Raw genomic sequence first — 17,045 nt, 5'->3', positions numbered from 1 at the left:
AATTATCCCGTATATGAAGTGAGCTACCCCCTCCGAAATACCTTGTTCTTTATGTTAGACTTTGACTTTTCATCCTAATTGAATAAAAAAATGAGCATTTTAAACTAGAAATAAGGAGAATCGTTAAAAACTAGGACGAATGGAAATTACCCCGCATATGAAGTGAGCTACCCACTCTGAAATACCTTGTTCTTTATGTTAGACTTTAACTTTTCATCCAAATTAAATTAAACAATAAGTATTTCAACTAGAAATAAGGAGCATCGTTAAAAACTAAGACGAATGGAAAGTACCCCGTACATGAAGTGAGCTGCCCCCTCCTAAATACCTTTTTAATGATTTTAGACTTTGACTTTTCATCACGATAAAATTAAAAATAAGCATTTTCAACTAGAAATAAGAATTATCGTTAGAAAATAAAACGAATGGAAATTATCCCGTATATGAAGTGAGCTACCCCCTCCAAAATACCTTGTTCTTTATGTTAGACTTTGACTTTTCATCCCAATTAAATTAAAAAATAAGCATTTTCAACTAGAAATAAGGATCATCTTTAAAAAATAAGACTAATGGAAATTATCCAGTAATTTAAGTGAGCTGCCCCCTCCGAAATACCTTGTTCTTTATGTTAGACTTTGACTTTTCATCCCAATTAAATTAAAAAATAAGCATTTTCAACTTGAAATAAGGAGCATCGTTAAAAACTAAGACGATTGGAAATTATCCCGTATATGAAGTGAGCTTTTCCCCTCCGAAATACCTTGTTCTTTATGTTAGACTTTGACTTTTCATCCCAATTAAATTAAAAAATAAGCATTTTCAACTAGAAATAAGGATCATCTTTAAAAACTAAGACGAATGGAAATTATCCCGTATATGAAGTGAGCTACCCCCACCGAAATACCTTGCTCTTTATGCTAGACTTTTCATCCCAATTAAATTAAAAAATAATAATTTTCAGCCAGAAATAAGGAGCATCATTAAAAACTAAGACGAATGGAAATTAACCCGCATATGAAGTGAGCTACCCCCTCCGAAATACCTTGTTCTTTATGTTAGAATTTAACTTTTCATCCCAATTAAATTAAAAAATAAGAATTTTCAACTAGAAATAAGGAGCATCGTTAAAAACTATGACGAATGGAAATTACCCCGTATATGAAGTGAGCTACCCTCTCCGAAATACCTTGTTCTTTATGTTAGACTTTGACTTTTCATCCCATTTAAATTAAAAAATAAGCATTTCAACTAGAAATAAGGAGCATCGTTAAAAACTAAGACGAATGGAAATTACCCCGTACATGAAGTGAGCTACCCCCTCCGAAATACCTTGTTCTTTATGTTAGACTTTGACTTTTCATCCCAATTAAATTAAAAAATAAGCATTTTCAACTAGAAATAAGGAGCATCGTTAAAAACTAAGGCGAATGGAAATTATCCCGTATATGAAGTGAGCCAACCCCTCCGAAATACCTTGTTCCTTATGTTAGACTTTGACTTTTCATCCCAATTAAATTAAAAAATAAGCATTTTCAACTAGAAATAAGGAGCATCGTTAAAAACTAAGTCGAATGGAAATTATCCCGTATATGAAGTGAGCTACCCCCTCCGAAATTCCTTGTTCTTTATGTTAGACTTTGACTTTTCATCCCAATTAAATTAAAAAATAAGCATTTTTAACTAGAAATAAGGAGCATCGTTAAAAACTAAGGCGAATGGAAATTATCCCGTATATGAAGTGAGCTACCCCCTCCGAAATACCTTGTTCTTTGTGTTAGACTTTGACTTTTCATCCCAATTAAATTAAAAAATAAGCATTTTCAACTAGAAATAAGGAGCATCGTGAAAAACTAAGACGAATGGAAATTATCCCGTATATGAAGTGAGCTGTCCCCCTCCGAAATACCTTGTTCTTTATGTTATACTTTGACTTTTCATCCCAAATAAATTAAAAAATAAGCATTTTCAACTAGAAATAAGGAGCATCGTTAAAAACTAAGACGAATGGAAATTATCCCGTATATGAAGTGAGCTACCCCCTCTGAAATACCTTATTCTTTATTTTAAACTTTGACTTTTCATCCCAATTAAATTGAAAAATAGGCATGTTCAACTAGAAATAAGTAGTATAATTAAAAACTAAGACTAATTGAAATTATTCCGTATATGAATTGAGCTGAACCCTCATATATACCGTTTTCTTTATGTTAGACATTTAATTTTAATCCCAATTAAATTAAAAAATAAGAATTTTCAACAAGAAATAAGTAGCATCTTTAAAAACTAAGATGAATGGAAATTATCCCGTATATGAAGTGAGCTACCCCTCCGATATACCGTTTTCTTTATGTTAGACTTTGACTTTTCATCCCAATTAAATTAAAAAATAAGCATTTTCAACTAGAAAAAAGGAGCATCTTTAAAAACTAAGACGAATGGAAATTATCCCGTATGTGAAGTGATCTACCCCCTCCGAAATACCTTGTTCTTTATGTGAGACTTTGACTTTTCATCCCAATTAAATTAAAAAATAAGCATTTTCAACAGGAAATAAGGGGCATCGTTAAAAACTAAGAGGACTGTAAATTACCTCGTATATGAAGTGGGCTACCCCCCTCCGAAATACCTTGCTCGTTAGGCTAGACTTTGACTGTTCATCACAATTAATTTAAAAAATAAGTATTTTCAATTGTATATAAGGAGCATCATTAAAAAGTAAGACGAATGCAAATTATCCCGTATATGAAGTGAGCTGCTCCCCTCCGAAACACATTTTTCTTTATGTTAGACTTTGACTTTTCATCCCAATTAAATTATAAAATAAGAATTTTCAACTAGAAATCTAGAAATAAGGAGTATAGTCAAAAACTAAGACGACTGTATATTATCCCGTATATTAATTGAGCTAACCCCTCAGAAATAACTGTTTATTTATGTTAGAATTTGACTTTTAATCCAAATTAAATTAAAAAATAATTATTTTCAACGAGAAATAAGGAGCATCGTTAAAAACTAAGACGAATGGAAATTATCCCGAATATGAAGTGAGCTACCCCCTCCTAAATACCTTGTTCTTTATTTTAGACTTTGACTTTTGATCCAAATAAAATTAAAAAATAAGCATTTTCAACTATAAATAAGGAGCATCGTTAAAAACTAAGACGAATGGAAATTATCCCGTATATGAAGTGAGCTACCCCCTCCGAAATACCTTGTTCTTTATGTTAGACTTTGACTTTTCATCCCAATTAAATTTAAAAATAAGCATTTTCAACTCGAAATAAGGAGCATCGTTAAAAACTAAGGCGAATGGAAATTATCCCGCATATAAAGTGAGCTGCTCCCCTCCGAAACACCTTGTTCTTTATGTTAGACTTTGACTTTTCATCCCAATTAAATTAAAAAATAAGAATTTTCAACTAGAAATCTAGAAATAAGGAGCATCGTTAAAAACTAAGACGAATGGAAATTATCCCGTATATAAAGTGAGCTACCCCCTCCGAAATACCTTATTCTTTTTGTTAGACTTTGACTTTTCATCCCAATTAAATTAAAAAATAAGCATTTTCAACTAGAAATAAGGAGCATCGTTAAAAACTAAGACATATGGAAATTATCCCGTATATGAAGTGAGCTGCTCCCCTCCGAAATACCTTGTTCTTTATGTTAGACTTTGACTTTTCATCCCAATTAAATTAAAAAATAAGCATTTTCAACTAGAAATAAGGAGCATCGTTAAAAACTAAGACGAATGGAAATTATACCGTATATGAAGTGAGGTGCCCCCTCCGAAATACCTTGTTCTTTATGTTAGACTTTGACTTTTCATCCCAATTAAATTAAAAAATAAGCATTTTCAACTAGAAATAAGGAGCATCGTTAAAAACTAAGATGAATGGAAATTATCCCGTATATGAAGTGAGCTACCCCCTCCGAAATACCTTTACAGTTGTTTTCATGTAAAAATATCCTTCTCCTTTTCCATGGAAAATTCCCCCCTCAAGACAATTCTTAATTTCTGATCGCGCTTTTCAGACATTTGTTGTTAAAACTTTATTTTCAACTAATTCATCCGGTAAGAGATCCTTCTGCCATCACCCCACCACTTATATATTATATGGAACACTTCGAACAAGTAAAGCTATTCGTTATTACAATTCTTTTCTTGTCATCTACACCCCTCTTAGTATCAACTTCTTCGTATAGTATAAAGTTAAACTATTTTAAATTGACAACACTGTCCAAACATCACTTGTGTATTATACAGAAAACAATCACCCCATCTCCCCCAAAACACTATTCAGCCATTTCTTGTTAAAATTTTTTATTTCAAGTCAATCCTTAATAGGATCAAATCTCAATTATCAAAAAATCTTTTTTCCGGTCTAAAACCACATGTGTTTATAATTACAGAGAGTCCCTTTTGAAGCCGAAGTGTAATTCCAATGTGCAATTGACATCAATAATGCAATCTTTGCCAGCTTTTTAGAATGTTCACGTGTAAGTTTAATGACACACGCGTGGGTACTCTCAAAAAATGTTTGTCCACATTATACCTTGCCAACTTAAAAAAAAAACAACACAAAACCAGTCTGCTTATCTTATACAACCTTGACTATAGTTTCAAAACATGCTTGGCCACTTTATAGGTAAAAGCAAATAGTATGCGAATTCCTATAGCAGCGGTAGAAATGTTTTCCTATAGCAGTCGTAGAATTCAATATTAGCATTCTACTCGCGTCCAAGAGAAATCTGACTTGTCTACCCGTGAAAAGATCTAATGCCGCTTATGTTTCTACGTTCATCGGAGCACTTGCACCTCGGTCCGGGTTTTTATAATGGGTGAGATAGGGAATGATCATACTCTCCGATGGAGTAAATAGAATATTAATATTCCTTGAATTGTGAAGATGCTGCGAAGACCTATCAGTGACGAAAGAAGGAGTAGTTTGAAGGGCTGTGGGAATATCACCATGAATTTGATGAAAAGTGAAAGACGCGCACGAAAGAGTGTAGAGAGACTGCAAATCAAGTAATAGGCTAGTTGGGTTAGTTGTAGAACAATTTGTTTCCTGTATAAGCCTTCTTGCCTTATCATATAACTTAGAAAGTGGTTTCAAAAAAGAATGCCTACCCCCTGTTTTAGGTATGTTTGCTCAATGTTGTTCTGTTTGTTTTATCTTCATTAAAAAATCGAAAAAAGTCCTTGCCCCCTTCCCCTGCTTTTTTGTGAATTTGCACCACTGGGGGGGGGGTCAAATTAGATTTTAAAAGCTTATCTATTGATATCAAATTAGTATTTCACCATTAGTTTGATTTAATTGCAATTATTGACGAAGGAACACGCCATAGGTGGAATGGAAAACAAATTTGACGGTTTTTCTTGTGACTAAGGGTAATGTTGTGGCACATATGATGGTATCCATGGGCTTTCGAATGCTCTAGGTGCCAATTTGGCTATACTTATGCTAAAATATACTTTGAACATTTTACTCACTCAAATGTATAAGTAAATACGAAGCAATTCTGGATAATTCTCCCGCTATGTCACTGGCACATTAAAATCAGGCAAGCAACATGTCTTATTTTTTATTTTCATTAGTGTTTGTTCAGTGACCCTTTACGGTTTGACCTCTTAACAGCTAATATACTAGACAAAGAGGTCATCAGCATTTTCCTTGCAGAGCCAAAGTTTCGGACGGAGCCAGAATTCTTGGAGCAGAAGCAGGCAGCTCTGTTTGGGGCATAGAATCAAGGAATGATCCGTCGAATACAGAAGTGACCGTAATTGCAACGTTGCTTGTTCCACCGAAGCATATTTCTGCTGGGTTTGTTATCTTTTTTACCCTTAAGTTCTTGTCTAGTTTAGAAATATTTTAAGCTAAATGTTGCATGTTCAAAAAATAAAGAGAGAGAGAGAGAGAGAGAGAGAGAGAGAGAGAGAGAGAGAGAGAGAGAGAGAGAGAGAGAGAGAGAGAGAGAGAGAGAGAGAGAGAGAGAGAGAGAGAGAGAGAGAGAGAGAGAGAGAGAGCTTATGGACATGTTTTCTTAAAAAAAAAAATATTTGAGAGATCCTAGTCTGGGCTAGATGGGCTAATCCAGATATTAAATCTTCACTTTTTATGTCCTCTATTTTCTCCTTAAATCATGGGGGACACAAACTACTACGGATTATCGTTCATCGTTCTGCTCACATATTTCTAAATAAAAAAATTTATTTATTGGATTAAAGGAAGAAATAAATACGCCCTGAGAAAAGATATTCTACATAAAAGTGAAAAGTTCTGTATAAACCATAGACAAAAGGTATATAATACAGATGTCGAATTGAGCAAATTTTTGATAACCGATAAATTTGATGGTCGTGCTTGTTTATTTTCAGTTTGTTCCAAAAATGTTGCCCGTTAAAAAGAATACTATTCAGAATGTTTGATTTATGCAAAAGTGATTTAAGAGAATTAAATATAACGTGCAAAATAATCATAAATTATTCTGGCGATTAGTCATCAGTATTAAACCTATGATTGTATGATAAATATTGTTTGTTGAACATGAATTAGTAGCTTTAATAAACAGGGTGGTTAGCGCGCTGAAATTGAAATCCTATGTCCTTCAAGGGCTGGGGTTGAAGTCCTAGTGTCACTGATTATGTGGTTTGGGATAGGGGTCAGTGGCGTGACTTTGCAGGGCAGCCAGAGTTGGGTCAGTGGTGTGATTATGTAAATTTAGCCAGAGTCGACCCAGCTCTAAATGGGTCTCTGGAGAAATCTGCAGAAGGTAAACAGGAAGGATTTTCGAAAGCGAAGGATGGCTGACCCCAGCTCACCATTGCACTTCCTGGCCGAAGGGCCATGAAATATAGATAAGCAGCGCTGGTATAGAGTACGAAGTCTTTATGCTGTTTCTTCACCTTAATGAATTGATCGGTCAATAAACAGGGCAAAGCTATCTTCGGTCATAGGCTACATCACCATCAGTCCGAATAGCTTCAAATCACGCGTAGTATTCAACACTTTTTTTAACATTGCAGAATAGGCCTGTTGGATATCTATATTATAACCGTTGTCTGTGGCATAAACACCTGACGATGCAAAATCTGTTCTCGATGATATAACTGTACATATGGGCGCGAGTTTACTTGAAGATTTGTTTGACCCCCCCCCCCAAGTAATCACAAAATCTGGATCCAAAGATACACTGTTCAATGTATTTAACCCTGTCCCTTCGGGTATATCTTGTGACCTCCCCCCCCTCGCCTAAAGAACATAATTTGGCCCCCCTGTATTATTCAGAACACACTCGAGAATTTTGCTCATTGTACGATCCAAGAAATCCGGTTTCATTGCCACAAAGACAAATAATGGGGGACAGAATGTATTGGACTTGTATAATTTGGGTTAAATATTTGCACGTTAGGGGGGTGGAGGTGGGGGTAAGGTTAGGTTACTCTACCCCCACACCCCCCTAATGTGCAAATATATAGCCAGCCGAAATTTTATTAATATATAAACTAAAGTAGCCTATTATATTTTCATTATATTTCGGTATATTTCGTTAGGATTAACCTAACTTCACTTCTCGAGGGTGTTCTGAATAATATAGTACAATTTTGTTGCGGTATAGGGTACTCTTTCATAATGGTAATTATACTGTCGACAGTTGTCTCGAATAGATTATCATACTGTTGATATTTTGGTCAATATTAATTTGGTAAAGGGCAGCTTGTGAAGCTAGAGCGAATAAAAATAAGAAAATATTTACTGTCATTTAATGCTTGTTATAGATGTCACGGTTACCGTAAAACATTAGTGAGAAACAAATTAGTCTTTTTTTCTTCATTTGACCAGACGTAATTTGCTTAGGCTCTTTCAACACATGTCATGTAGAATATTAATGATGATTCCTTTTTTTTTACCCTGCGCCTTCCTTATGGCGCTGATTATTTGTCAAAATGATTGATTTGGTAAGAAGCTAGTGATGACTTCATTGGTGATATACTATCATCAGCCTGTTGAAAGAAAGGTATGGTTGCATCTTGGGTTTAACTATGAGGGGCTGTCAACTTTGTCATTGGGTGTACAACATCGAACGTCACCTCCCGGCCCCTTGAGTGGCACCACGTTCCACCACGGTAAGTTTTGGTAAAAATGGCAAGAAGATTCTGTCGATTGCTAATTCCGAGATCTAAGGCCCTTTATTAAGCAGGCAAAATAAATCACAAGGCATCCTCTTGCCGTTTTTGGATACCCCACTCCCAAAGGCATAGTGCCACAAACTATGAGCTGGGAATTTCAAGATAGCGATGTTATTCTTGAAAGCCTTAATTGTCCGGGTGCCAGGTGTTGAAAATATGGAACATACCACGACGGAATGGGTAGGTACGAGAATTAGCCTATCAGTAGAAAGGGGGGTACCAGTCGTGACATGACACCACTGCTGCCATCTACAATTTGGTCTAACGCTCACGGGACATAATTTATTCAAGGATTATCGATCTAGGAAGGGGAGAGAATTTCTGAGAAATTGATTTGCATAATCGAGGGGAGAGAATTTCCTAGAAATTGATTTACATAATCGAAGGGGAGAATGTATTGATTTACGAAAGGGGAATTAAGAAACAAATATGGCTTCTTTGATCTTAGGTCTGAGGGATAAACGGTCTTTAGGTCAGAGAGAAAAATTAATATTCGATTTTTAAATATGGCTTCATTGATCTTTAGTGTCAGGAATTAGAAATGACATCACTTGTTATCTTGAAATTATGCGGGACTCTAAAGAGATAAATTAATATTCTATTTTTTAAATACGGCTTCTTTGATCTTTAAGTCAGAGAGATAAATTAATATTCTATCGAAACCTTAAAAGTGTAGCTAGGAACATCTATGAGATGAAGAGATTAACGCGGGAAAGGGTTTCCTAAGATTTTCAAATGTGACAGCACAGAGATGCCAAAACAAAAGAAACAAGCTGAAATTATGTTTAGGGATTATTTGGGCGAAACCATTTTAGACCTTTTAGAAGATGATTTGGGGGAAACCGTTTGAGGCATTTTAGAAGATGATTTAAGGGAAACCGTTTGAGGCATTTTAGAAGATGATTTTAGAAGATGATTTGAGGGTGAAACTCTGTGGTCGTTATAATATACAAGTTCCATTTGAACAGTGTTGTGAGGTCCTCTACCCCAACCCCAAAGGGCTCCGACCCCCCATACCCCAACCCCCCATACCCCAACCCCCCATACCCCAACCCCGAAGGAACCCCCATGCCCCACAAAGGCCCATGGTCCCCTACCCCAACCCCAAAGGGCTCCGACCCCCCATCCCAATCCCAAAGGGCCCCGACCCCCCTACCCCAACCCCGAAGGAACCCCCCAACCCCGAAGGAACCCCCCAACCCCAATGCCCCCCCCCCCGGGGCCCCCAAAGGCCCCCGACCAACCCAAATGCCCCAAAGCCCCCAAATGCCCCCCCCCAAGTGTCCCCGGGCTTCCACATTTTTTTGTTTGCATGTCTTGGTTGGTGTTTGCAAGTCCAAGTATTTGTGTTTGTTGCTTTGTATATCTAAAGTGCATATCTTTCTCTGTTTGGATGTCTGATTCTATTTGTTTGCATGTCTGGGTTGGTGTTTGCAAGTCCAAGGATCTGTCTTTGTTGGTTTGTATATCTAAAGTGCCTATCTTTCTCTGTTTGCATGTCTGGGTTGGTGTTTGCAAGTCCAAGTATTTGTCGTTGTGTTTTGTATATCTAAAGTGCCTGTCTTTCTCTGTTTGTATGTCTGATTATATTTGTTTGCATGTCTGGGTTGGTGTCTGCAAGTCCAAGTATCTGTCTTTGTTGGTTTGTATATCTAAAGTGCCTATCTTTCTCTGTTTGCATGTCTGATTCTATTTGTTTGCATGTCTGGGTTGGTTTTTGCAAGTCCAAGTATTTGTCGTTGCTGGTCTGTATATCTAAAGTGCCTGTCTTTCTCTGTTTGCATGTCTGATTCTATTTGTTTGCATGTCTGGGTTGATGTTTGCAAGTCCAAGGATTTGTCTTTGTTGGTTTGTATATCTAAAGTGCCTGTCTTTCTCTGTTTGCATGTCTGATTCTATTTGTTTTCATGTCTGGGTTGGTGTTTGCAAGTCCAATTATTTGTCGTTGATGGTTTGTATATCTAAAGTGCCTGTCTTTCTCTGTTTGTATGTCTGATTCTATTTGTTTGCATGTCGGGGTTGGTGTTTGCAAGTCCAAGTATTTGTCTTTGTTGGTTTGTATATCTAAAGTGCCTGTCTTTCTCTGTTTGCATGTCTGATTCTATGTGTTTGCATGTATGGGTTGGTGTTTTGCAAGTCCAAGTATTCGTCTTTGTTGGTTTGTATATCTAAAGTGCCAGTCTTTCTATGTTTGCATGTCTGATTCTATTTGTTTGTATGTCTGGGTTGGTGTTTGCAAGTCCTAGCATCTGTCTTTGTTGGTTTGTATATCTAAGGTGCCTATCTTTCTCTGTTTGCATGTCTGATTCTATGTGTTTGCATGTCCGGACTGGTATTTGCAAGTCCAAGTATATTTTTTTGTTGGTTTGTATATCGAAAGTGATTGTCATTACCTTTGTGCAGGTCTCTGTCGCGGTGGTTGCTTGTAAGTTTGTGTGTTTGCATGTCCTAGTCTCTTTCTTTGGGGGTGTGGATTTATTAATATCCTGTATTTCTACTAATTAGTTTCAGATTATTTTTATTTGCATTTCTTGGATGTTGTTTGCAAGTCAAGGTATGTGTCGTTGTTGCTTTGTATATCTAAAATGCCTGTCTTTTTGTGTTTAAGTGTCTGATTCTACTTGTTTGCGTGTCTGGGTTGGTGTTTTCAAGTCCAAGTATTTGTCGTTGTTGGTTTGTATATCCAAAGTTCCTGTCTTTATCTGTTTGCATGTCTGATTCTATTTGTTTACATGTCTGGGTTGGTGTTTACAAGTCCAAGTATTTGTCTTTGTTGGGTTTGTATATCCAAAGCGCCTTTCTTTCTCTGTTTGAATGTCTGATTTTATTTGTTTTCATGTATGGGCTGGTGTTTGCAATTCCAAGTATTTGTCTTTGTTGGTTTGTAGATCTAAAGTGCATGTCTTTCTCTGTTTGCATGTCTGATTCTATTTGTTTGCATGTCTGGCTCGGTGTTCTGCAAGTCCAAGCATTTGTCTTTGTTGGTTTATATGTCTAAAGGGCTTATCTTTCTCTGTTTGCAGGTCTGATTCTATTTGTTGCATGTCTGGTTTGTTATTTGCAAGTCAAAGTATCTGTCTTTGTTAATTTTTATATCTTAAATTCCTGCCTTTCTCTGTTTGTATGTCGTATTCTATTTGTTCGAATGTCTGGGTTCGTGTTTGCAAGTCCAAGTATTTGTCGTTGTTGGTTTGTATATCTAAAGTACCTTTCTTTCTCTGTTTGCATGTCTGATTCTATTTGTTTGCATGTCTGGGTTGGTGTTTGCAAGGGTTGGTGTTTGCAAGTCCAAGTATTTGTCTTTGTCGGTTTGTATATCTAAAGTGCCTGTCTTTCTCTGTTTAGATGTCTGATTCTATTTATTAGAATGTCTGGGTTGGTGTTTGCAAGTAAAAGTATTCGTTTTTTTTGCTTTGTATATATAAAGTGCCCGTTTTTCTCTTTTTGCATGTCTGATTCTATTTGTTTGCATGTCTGGGTTGGTGTTTGCAAGTCCAAGTATTTGTAGTTGTTGCTTTGTATATCTAAAGTGCCTGTCTTTCTCTGTTTGCAAGTCTGATTTTATTTGTTTGCATTTATGGGTTGATGTTTGCAAGTTCAAGTATTTGTCTTTGTTGGTTTGTATATCTAAAGTGCCCGTCTTTCTCTGTTTGCATGTCTGATTCTATTTGTTTGCATGTCTGGGTTGGTGTTTGTAAGTCCAAGTATTTGTCTTTGTTGGTTTGTGTATCTAAAGTGCCTGTCTTTCTCTGTTTACATGTCTGATTCTATTTGTTTGCATGTCTGGATTGGTGTTTGCAAGTCCAAGTATTTGTCTTTGTTGGTTTGTATATATAAAGTGGCTGTCTTTATATGTTTTCATGTCTGTTTATATTTGTTTGCATGTCTGGGTTGGTGTTTTGCAAGTCCAAGTATTTGTCGTTGTTGGTTTGTATATCTAAAGTACCTGTCTTTCTCTGTTTGCACGTCTGATTCTCAGTTTTTACATTTTTTGGTTGATGATTTCAAGTCAAAGTATTTGTCTTTGTCAGTTTGAACATCTAAATTTCCTGTCTTTCTCTGTTTGCATGTCTCATTCTATTTGTTTGCATTTCTGGGTTTGTGTTTGCGAGTCCAAGTATTTGTCTTTGTTGGTTCGACCTGCGGGGATTTTCCGGCGAGTATGGTTAGGTTAGGTTAGGCTAGATTAAGTTAGGTTAGGTTAGGCTAGATTAAGTTAGGTTACATTAGGTTAAGTTAGGTTAGGTTAGCCTACGTACGCGCGCGTACCTAACTTAACCTAATCTAACCTAACTTAATCTAGCCTAACCTAACCTAACTTAATCTAGCCTAACCTAACCATACTCACCGGAAAATCCCTGCTGGTCGACTTTGTATTTCTCTCTCACTATGCATGCTCGCGGCCGTAGCAAAACGTACGCGTCTGTATGTAGGCTAACCTAACTTAACCTAACCTAATCTAACCTAACTTAATCTAGCCTTGGACTTGCAAACACCAACCCAGACATGCAAACAAATAGAATCAGACATGCAAACAGAGAAAGACAGGCACTTTAGATAAACCAGCAAAGATAAATACTTATAAAGATAAAACAAATAGAATCAGACATGCAAACAGAGAAAGACAGGCACTTTAGATAAACCAGCAAAGATAAATACTTGGGTTTGCAAACACCAACCCAGACATGCAAACAAATAGAATCAGACATGCAAACAGAGAAAGACAGGAATTTTAGATATAAAAAACAACAGAGACAAATACTTGGACTTGTAAACACAAACTCAGACATGTAAACACATAGAATCAGACATGCAAAACAGAGAAAGACAGGCACTTTAGATGTGCAAACCAACAAAGACAAATACTTGGACTTGCAAACATCAACCCAGACATGCAAACAAATAGAATCAGACATGCAAACAGAGAAAGACAGGTACTTTAGATATACAAACCAACAAAGACAGATACTTGGACTTGCAAACAACAACCCAGACATGTAAAAAAATAGAATCAGACATGCAAACAGAGAAAGATAGGCACTTTAGATATACAAACCGACAAAGACAAATTCTTGGACTTGCAAACATCAACCCAGACATGTAAACAAATAGAATCAGACATGCAAGCAGAGAAAGACAGGCACTTTAGATATACAAACCAACAAAGACAAATACTTGGACTTGCAAACACCAACCTAGACATTCAAAAAAATAGAATCAGACAAACAAACACAGAAAGACAGGCACTTTAGATATAAAAAGCAACAAAGACAAATACTTGGACTTGCAAACATCAACCCAGACATGCAAACAAATAGAATCAGAAATGCAAACAGAGAAAGACATGAACCATAGATATACAAACCAATAAAGACAAATACTTTGACTTGCAAACAACAGCCTAGACATGCAAACAAATAAAATTAGAAATGAAAATAGAGAAATACATTCAGAATAGATATACACACCAACAAAGACAAATACTTGGACTTGTAAACACAAATCCAGACATGCAAACAAATAAAATCAGACATGCAAACAGACAAAGACTGGCACTTTAGATATACAAAGAAACAAAGACAAATACATGTACTTGCAAACACCAACCCAGACATGCAAACAAATAGAATCAGACATGCAAACAGAGAAAAACAGGCACTTTAGATATACAAACCAACAACGACAAATACTTGGGTTTGCAAACACCAACCCAGACATGCAAACAAATAGAATCAGACATGCAAACAGAGAAATACAGGTAGTTTAGATATACAAACCAACAAAGACAAATACTTGGACTTGCAAACACCAACCCAGACATGTAAACAAATAGAATCAGACATGCAAAACAGAGAAAGACAGGCACTTTAGATATACAAACCTACAAAGACAAATACTTGGACTTGCAAACATCAACCCAGACATGTAAACAAATAGAATCAGACGTGCAAACAGAGAAAGACAGGCACTTTAGATATACAAACCAACAAAGACAAATACTTGGACATGCAAAAAACAAACCCAGACATGCAAACAAATAGAATCAGACATGCAAACAGAGAAAGATATGCACTTTAGATATACAAACCAACGAAGACAAATAGTTGGACTTGCAAACACCAACCCAGACATGCAAACAAATAGAATCAGACATGCAAACAGAGAAACACAGGCACTTTAGATATACAAACCAACAAAGACAAATACTTGGACTTGCAAACACCAACCCAGACATGTAAAAAAATAAAATCAGACATGCAAACAGAGAAAGACAGGCACTTTAGATATACAAACCAACAAAGACAAATTCTTGGACTTGCAAACACCAACCCAGACATGTAAACAAATAGAATCAGACATGCAAGCAGAGAAAGACAGGCACTTTAGATATTCAAACCAACAAAGACAAACACTTGGACTTGCAAACACCAACCCAGACATGCAAACAAATAGAATCAGACACACAAACAGACAAAGACAGGCACTTTAGATATACAAACCAACAAAGACAAATACTTGGACTTGCAAACATCAAACCAGACATGCAAACAAATATAATCAGACATGCAAACAGATAAAGATAGGCACTTTAGATATAAAAACCAACAAAGACAAATACTTGGACTTGCAAACACCAACCCAGACATGCAAATAAATAGAATCAGACACGCAAACAGAGAAAGACTGGAACTTTAGATAAACAAACCAACAAAGACAAATAATTAGACTTGCAAACACCAACTCAGACATGCAAACAAATAGAATCAGACATGCAAACAGAGAAAGACAGGCACTTTAGATGTCTTTCACTGTCTTTCAAACAGTGAAAGACAGGTATTTTAGATATAAAAACCAACAAAGACAAATACTTGGACTTGCAAACACCAACCCAGAAATGCAAACAAATAGAATCAGACATGCAAACAGAGAAAGACAGGCACTTTAGATGTAAAAAGCTACAAAGACAAATACTTGGACTTGCAAACATCAACCAAGACATGCAAACAAATAAAATCAGACATGCAAACAGAGAAAGATAGTCACTTTAGATGTACAAACCAACAAATACAAATACTTTGACTTTCAAACCCCAACCCAGACATTCAAAAACAAATAGAATCAGACACACAAACAGAGAAAGACAGGCACTTTAGATATACAAACCAACAAACACAAATACTTGGACTTTCAAACACCAACCCAGACATGCAAACAAATGGAATCAGACATGCAAACAGAGAAAGACAGGCACTTTAGATATAGAAACCAACAAAGACAGATACTTGGAGTTGCAAACACCAACCCAGTCATGCAAACACATAGAATCATACATGCAAAAACAGAAAAATATCCACTTTAGATACACAATCAAACAAAGACAAGTACTTGCACTTGGAAACACGAACCCAGACATGCGAACACATAGAAACAGACATACAAACAGAGAAAGATAGGCATTTAAGATATACAAACCAACAAAGACAAATACTTTGACTTGCAAACATCAGCCCAGACATGCAAACAGAGAAAGACAGGCACTTTAGATATAAAAAGCAACAAAGACAAATACTTGGACTTTCAAAACACCAACCCAGACATTCAAACAAATAGAATCAGACATGCAAACAGAGAAAGATAGGCACTTTAGATATACAAACCAAAAAAGACAAATACTAGGACGTGTAAACAAAAGCACAGACCTTCAAACAAAGAGAATCAGATACGAAACCATAGAAAGATAGACACTTTAGGTTTACATACAAACAACGACAAATCCTTGGACTTTAAAAAACCGATACAGACAGGCAAAAAAATAAACCAAGATAAGACAACATAGAAAAGACAGGCATTTTAGATATATAAACCAGCAACAACAAATACTTGGACTTACAAACACCATCCCAGACATGCAAACAAATAGAATCAGACATGCAAACATAGAAAAACAGTCACTTTAGATATACAAAAGAACAAAGACAAATACTTGGACTTGAAAACACAAATCCAGACATGCAAACAAATAGAATCCGACATGCAAACAGTGAAAGACTGACACTTTAGATATACAAACCAACAACGACAAATACTTGGACTTGCAAACACCAACTCAGACATGTAAACAAATAGAATCAGACATGCAAACAGAGAAAGATATGGACTTTAGATATACAAACCAGCAAAGACAACTAGTTGGACTTGCAAACACCAACCCAGACACTCAAACAAATAGAATCAGACATGCAAACAGAGAAAGATAGGCACTTTAGATATACAAACCAACAAAGACAGATACTTGGACTTGCAGACACCAACCCAGACATGCAAACAAATAGAATCAGACATGCAAATAGAGAAAGACTGGCGCTTTAGATTTACAAAACACAACGACAAATACTTGGACTTGCAAACACCAACCCAGACATGCAAACAAATAGAATCAGACATGCAAAGAGAGAAAGATATGCACTTTAGATATACAAAGCAACAAAGACAAATACTTGGACTTGCAAACACCAACCCAGACATGCAAACAAAAAAAATGTGGGGGCCCGGGGGCACTTGGGGGGTCCGGGGGCATTTTGGGGCTATGGGGCATTTGGGTGGGTTGGGGGGCGTTTGGGGGCTCGGGGGGCCCCGGGGGCATTGGGGTTGGGGGGTTCCTTCGGGGTTGGGGTAGGGGGGTCGGGGCCCTTTGGGGTTGGGGTAGGAGGGTCGGGGCCCTTTGGGGTGGGGGGTTGGGGTAGGGGACCGGGGGCCTTTGTTGGGCCGGGGGTTCCTTCGGGGTTGGGGTATAGGGGGTCGGGGCCCTTTGGGGTTGGGGTAGAGGACCTCACAAGATTGTTCAAATAGA

General features: G+C 36.8%; 1 protein-coding gene across 2 annotated transcripts in view; it reads left to right on the top strand.

Moving 5' to 3' along the window:
• Window positions 1–17,045, top strand: part of dtn (transmembrane protein 132C dtn) — a 258,507-nt gene that overhangs the window by 56,325 nt on the left and 185,137 nt on the right. For both annotated transcript variants that reach the window (XM_089103044.1, XM_089103045.1), the window contains exon 4: window positions 5,685–5,828. In XM_089103044.1, the coding sequence (XP_088959170.1) occupies window positions 5,685–5,828 (144 nt within the window). The remainder of the gene's footprint in view (window positions 1–5,684; window positions 5,829–17,045) is intronic.

This window comes from Artemia sp. Qi Xiang Cuo, chromosome 17, assembly GCF_049724085.1.
Source record: "Artemia sp. Qi Xiang Cuo chromosome 17, ASM4972408v1, whole genome shotgun sequence".
Taxonomy (NCBI): domain Eukaryota; kingdom Metazoa; phylum Arthropoda; class Branchiopoda; order Anostraca; family Artemiidae; genus Artemia; species Artemia sp. Qi Xiang Cuo.
The sequence above is the reverse complement of the archived record's forward strand: the minus strand, read 5'-3'. Positions and strand labels throughout refer to the sequence as shown.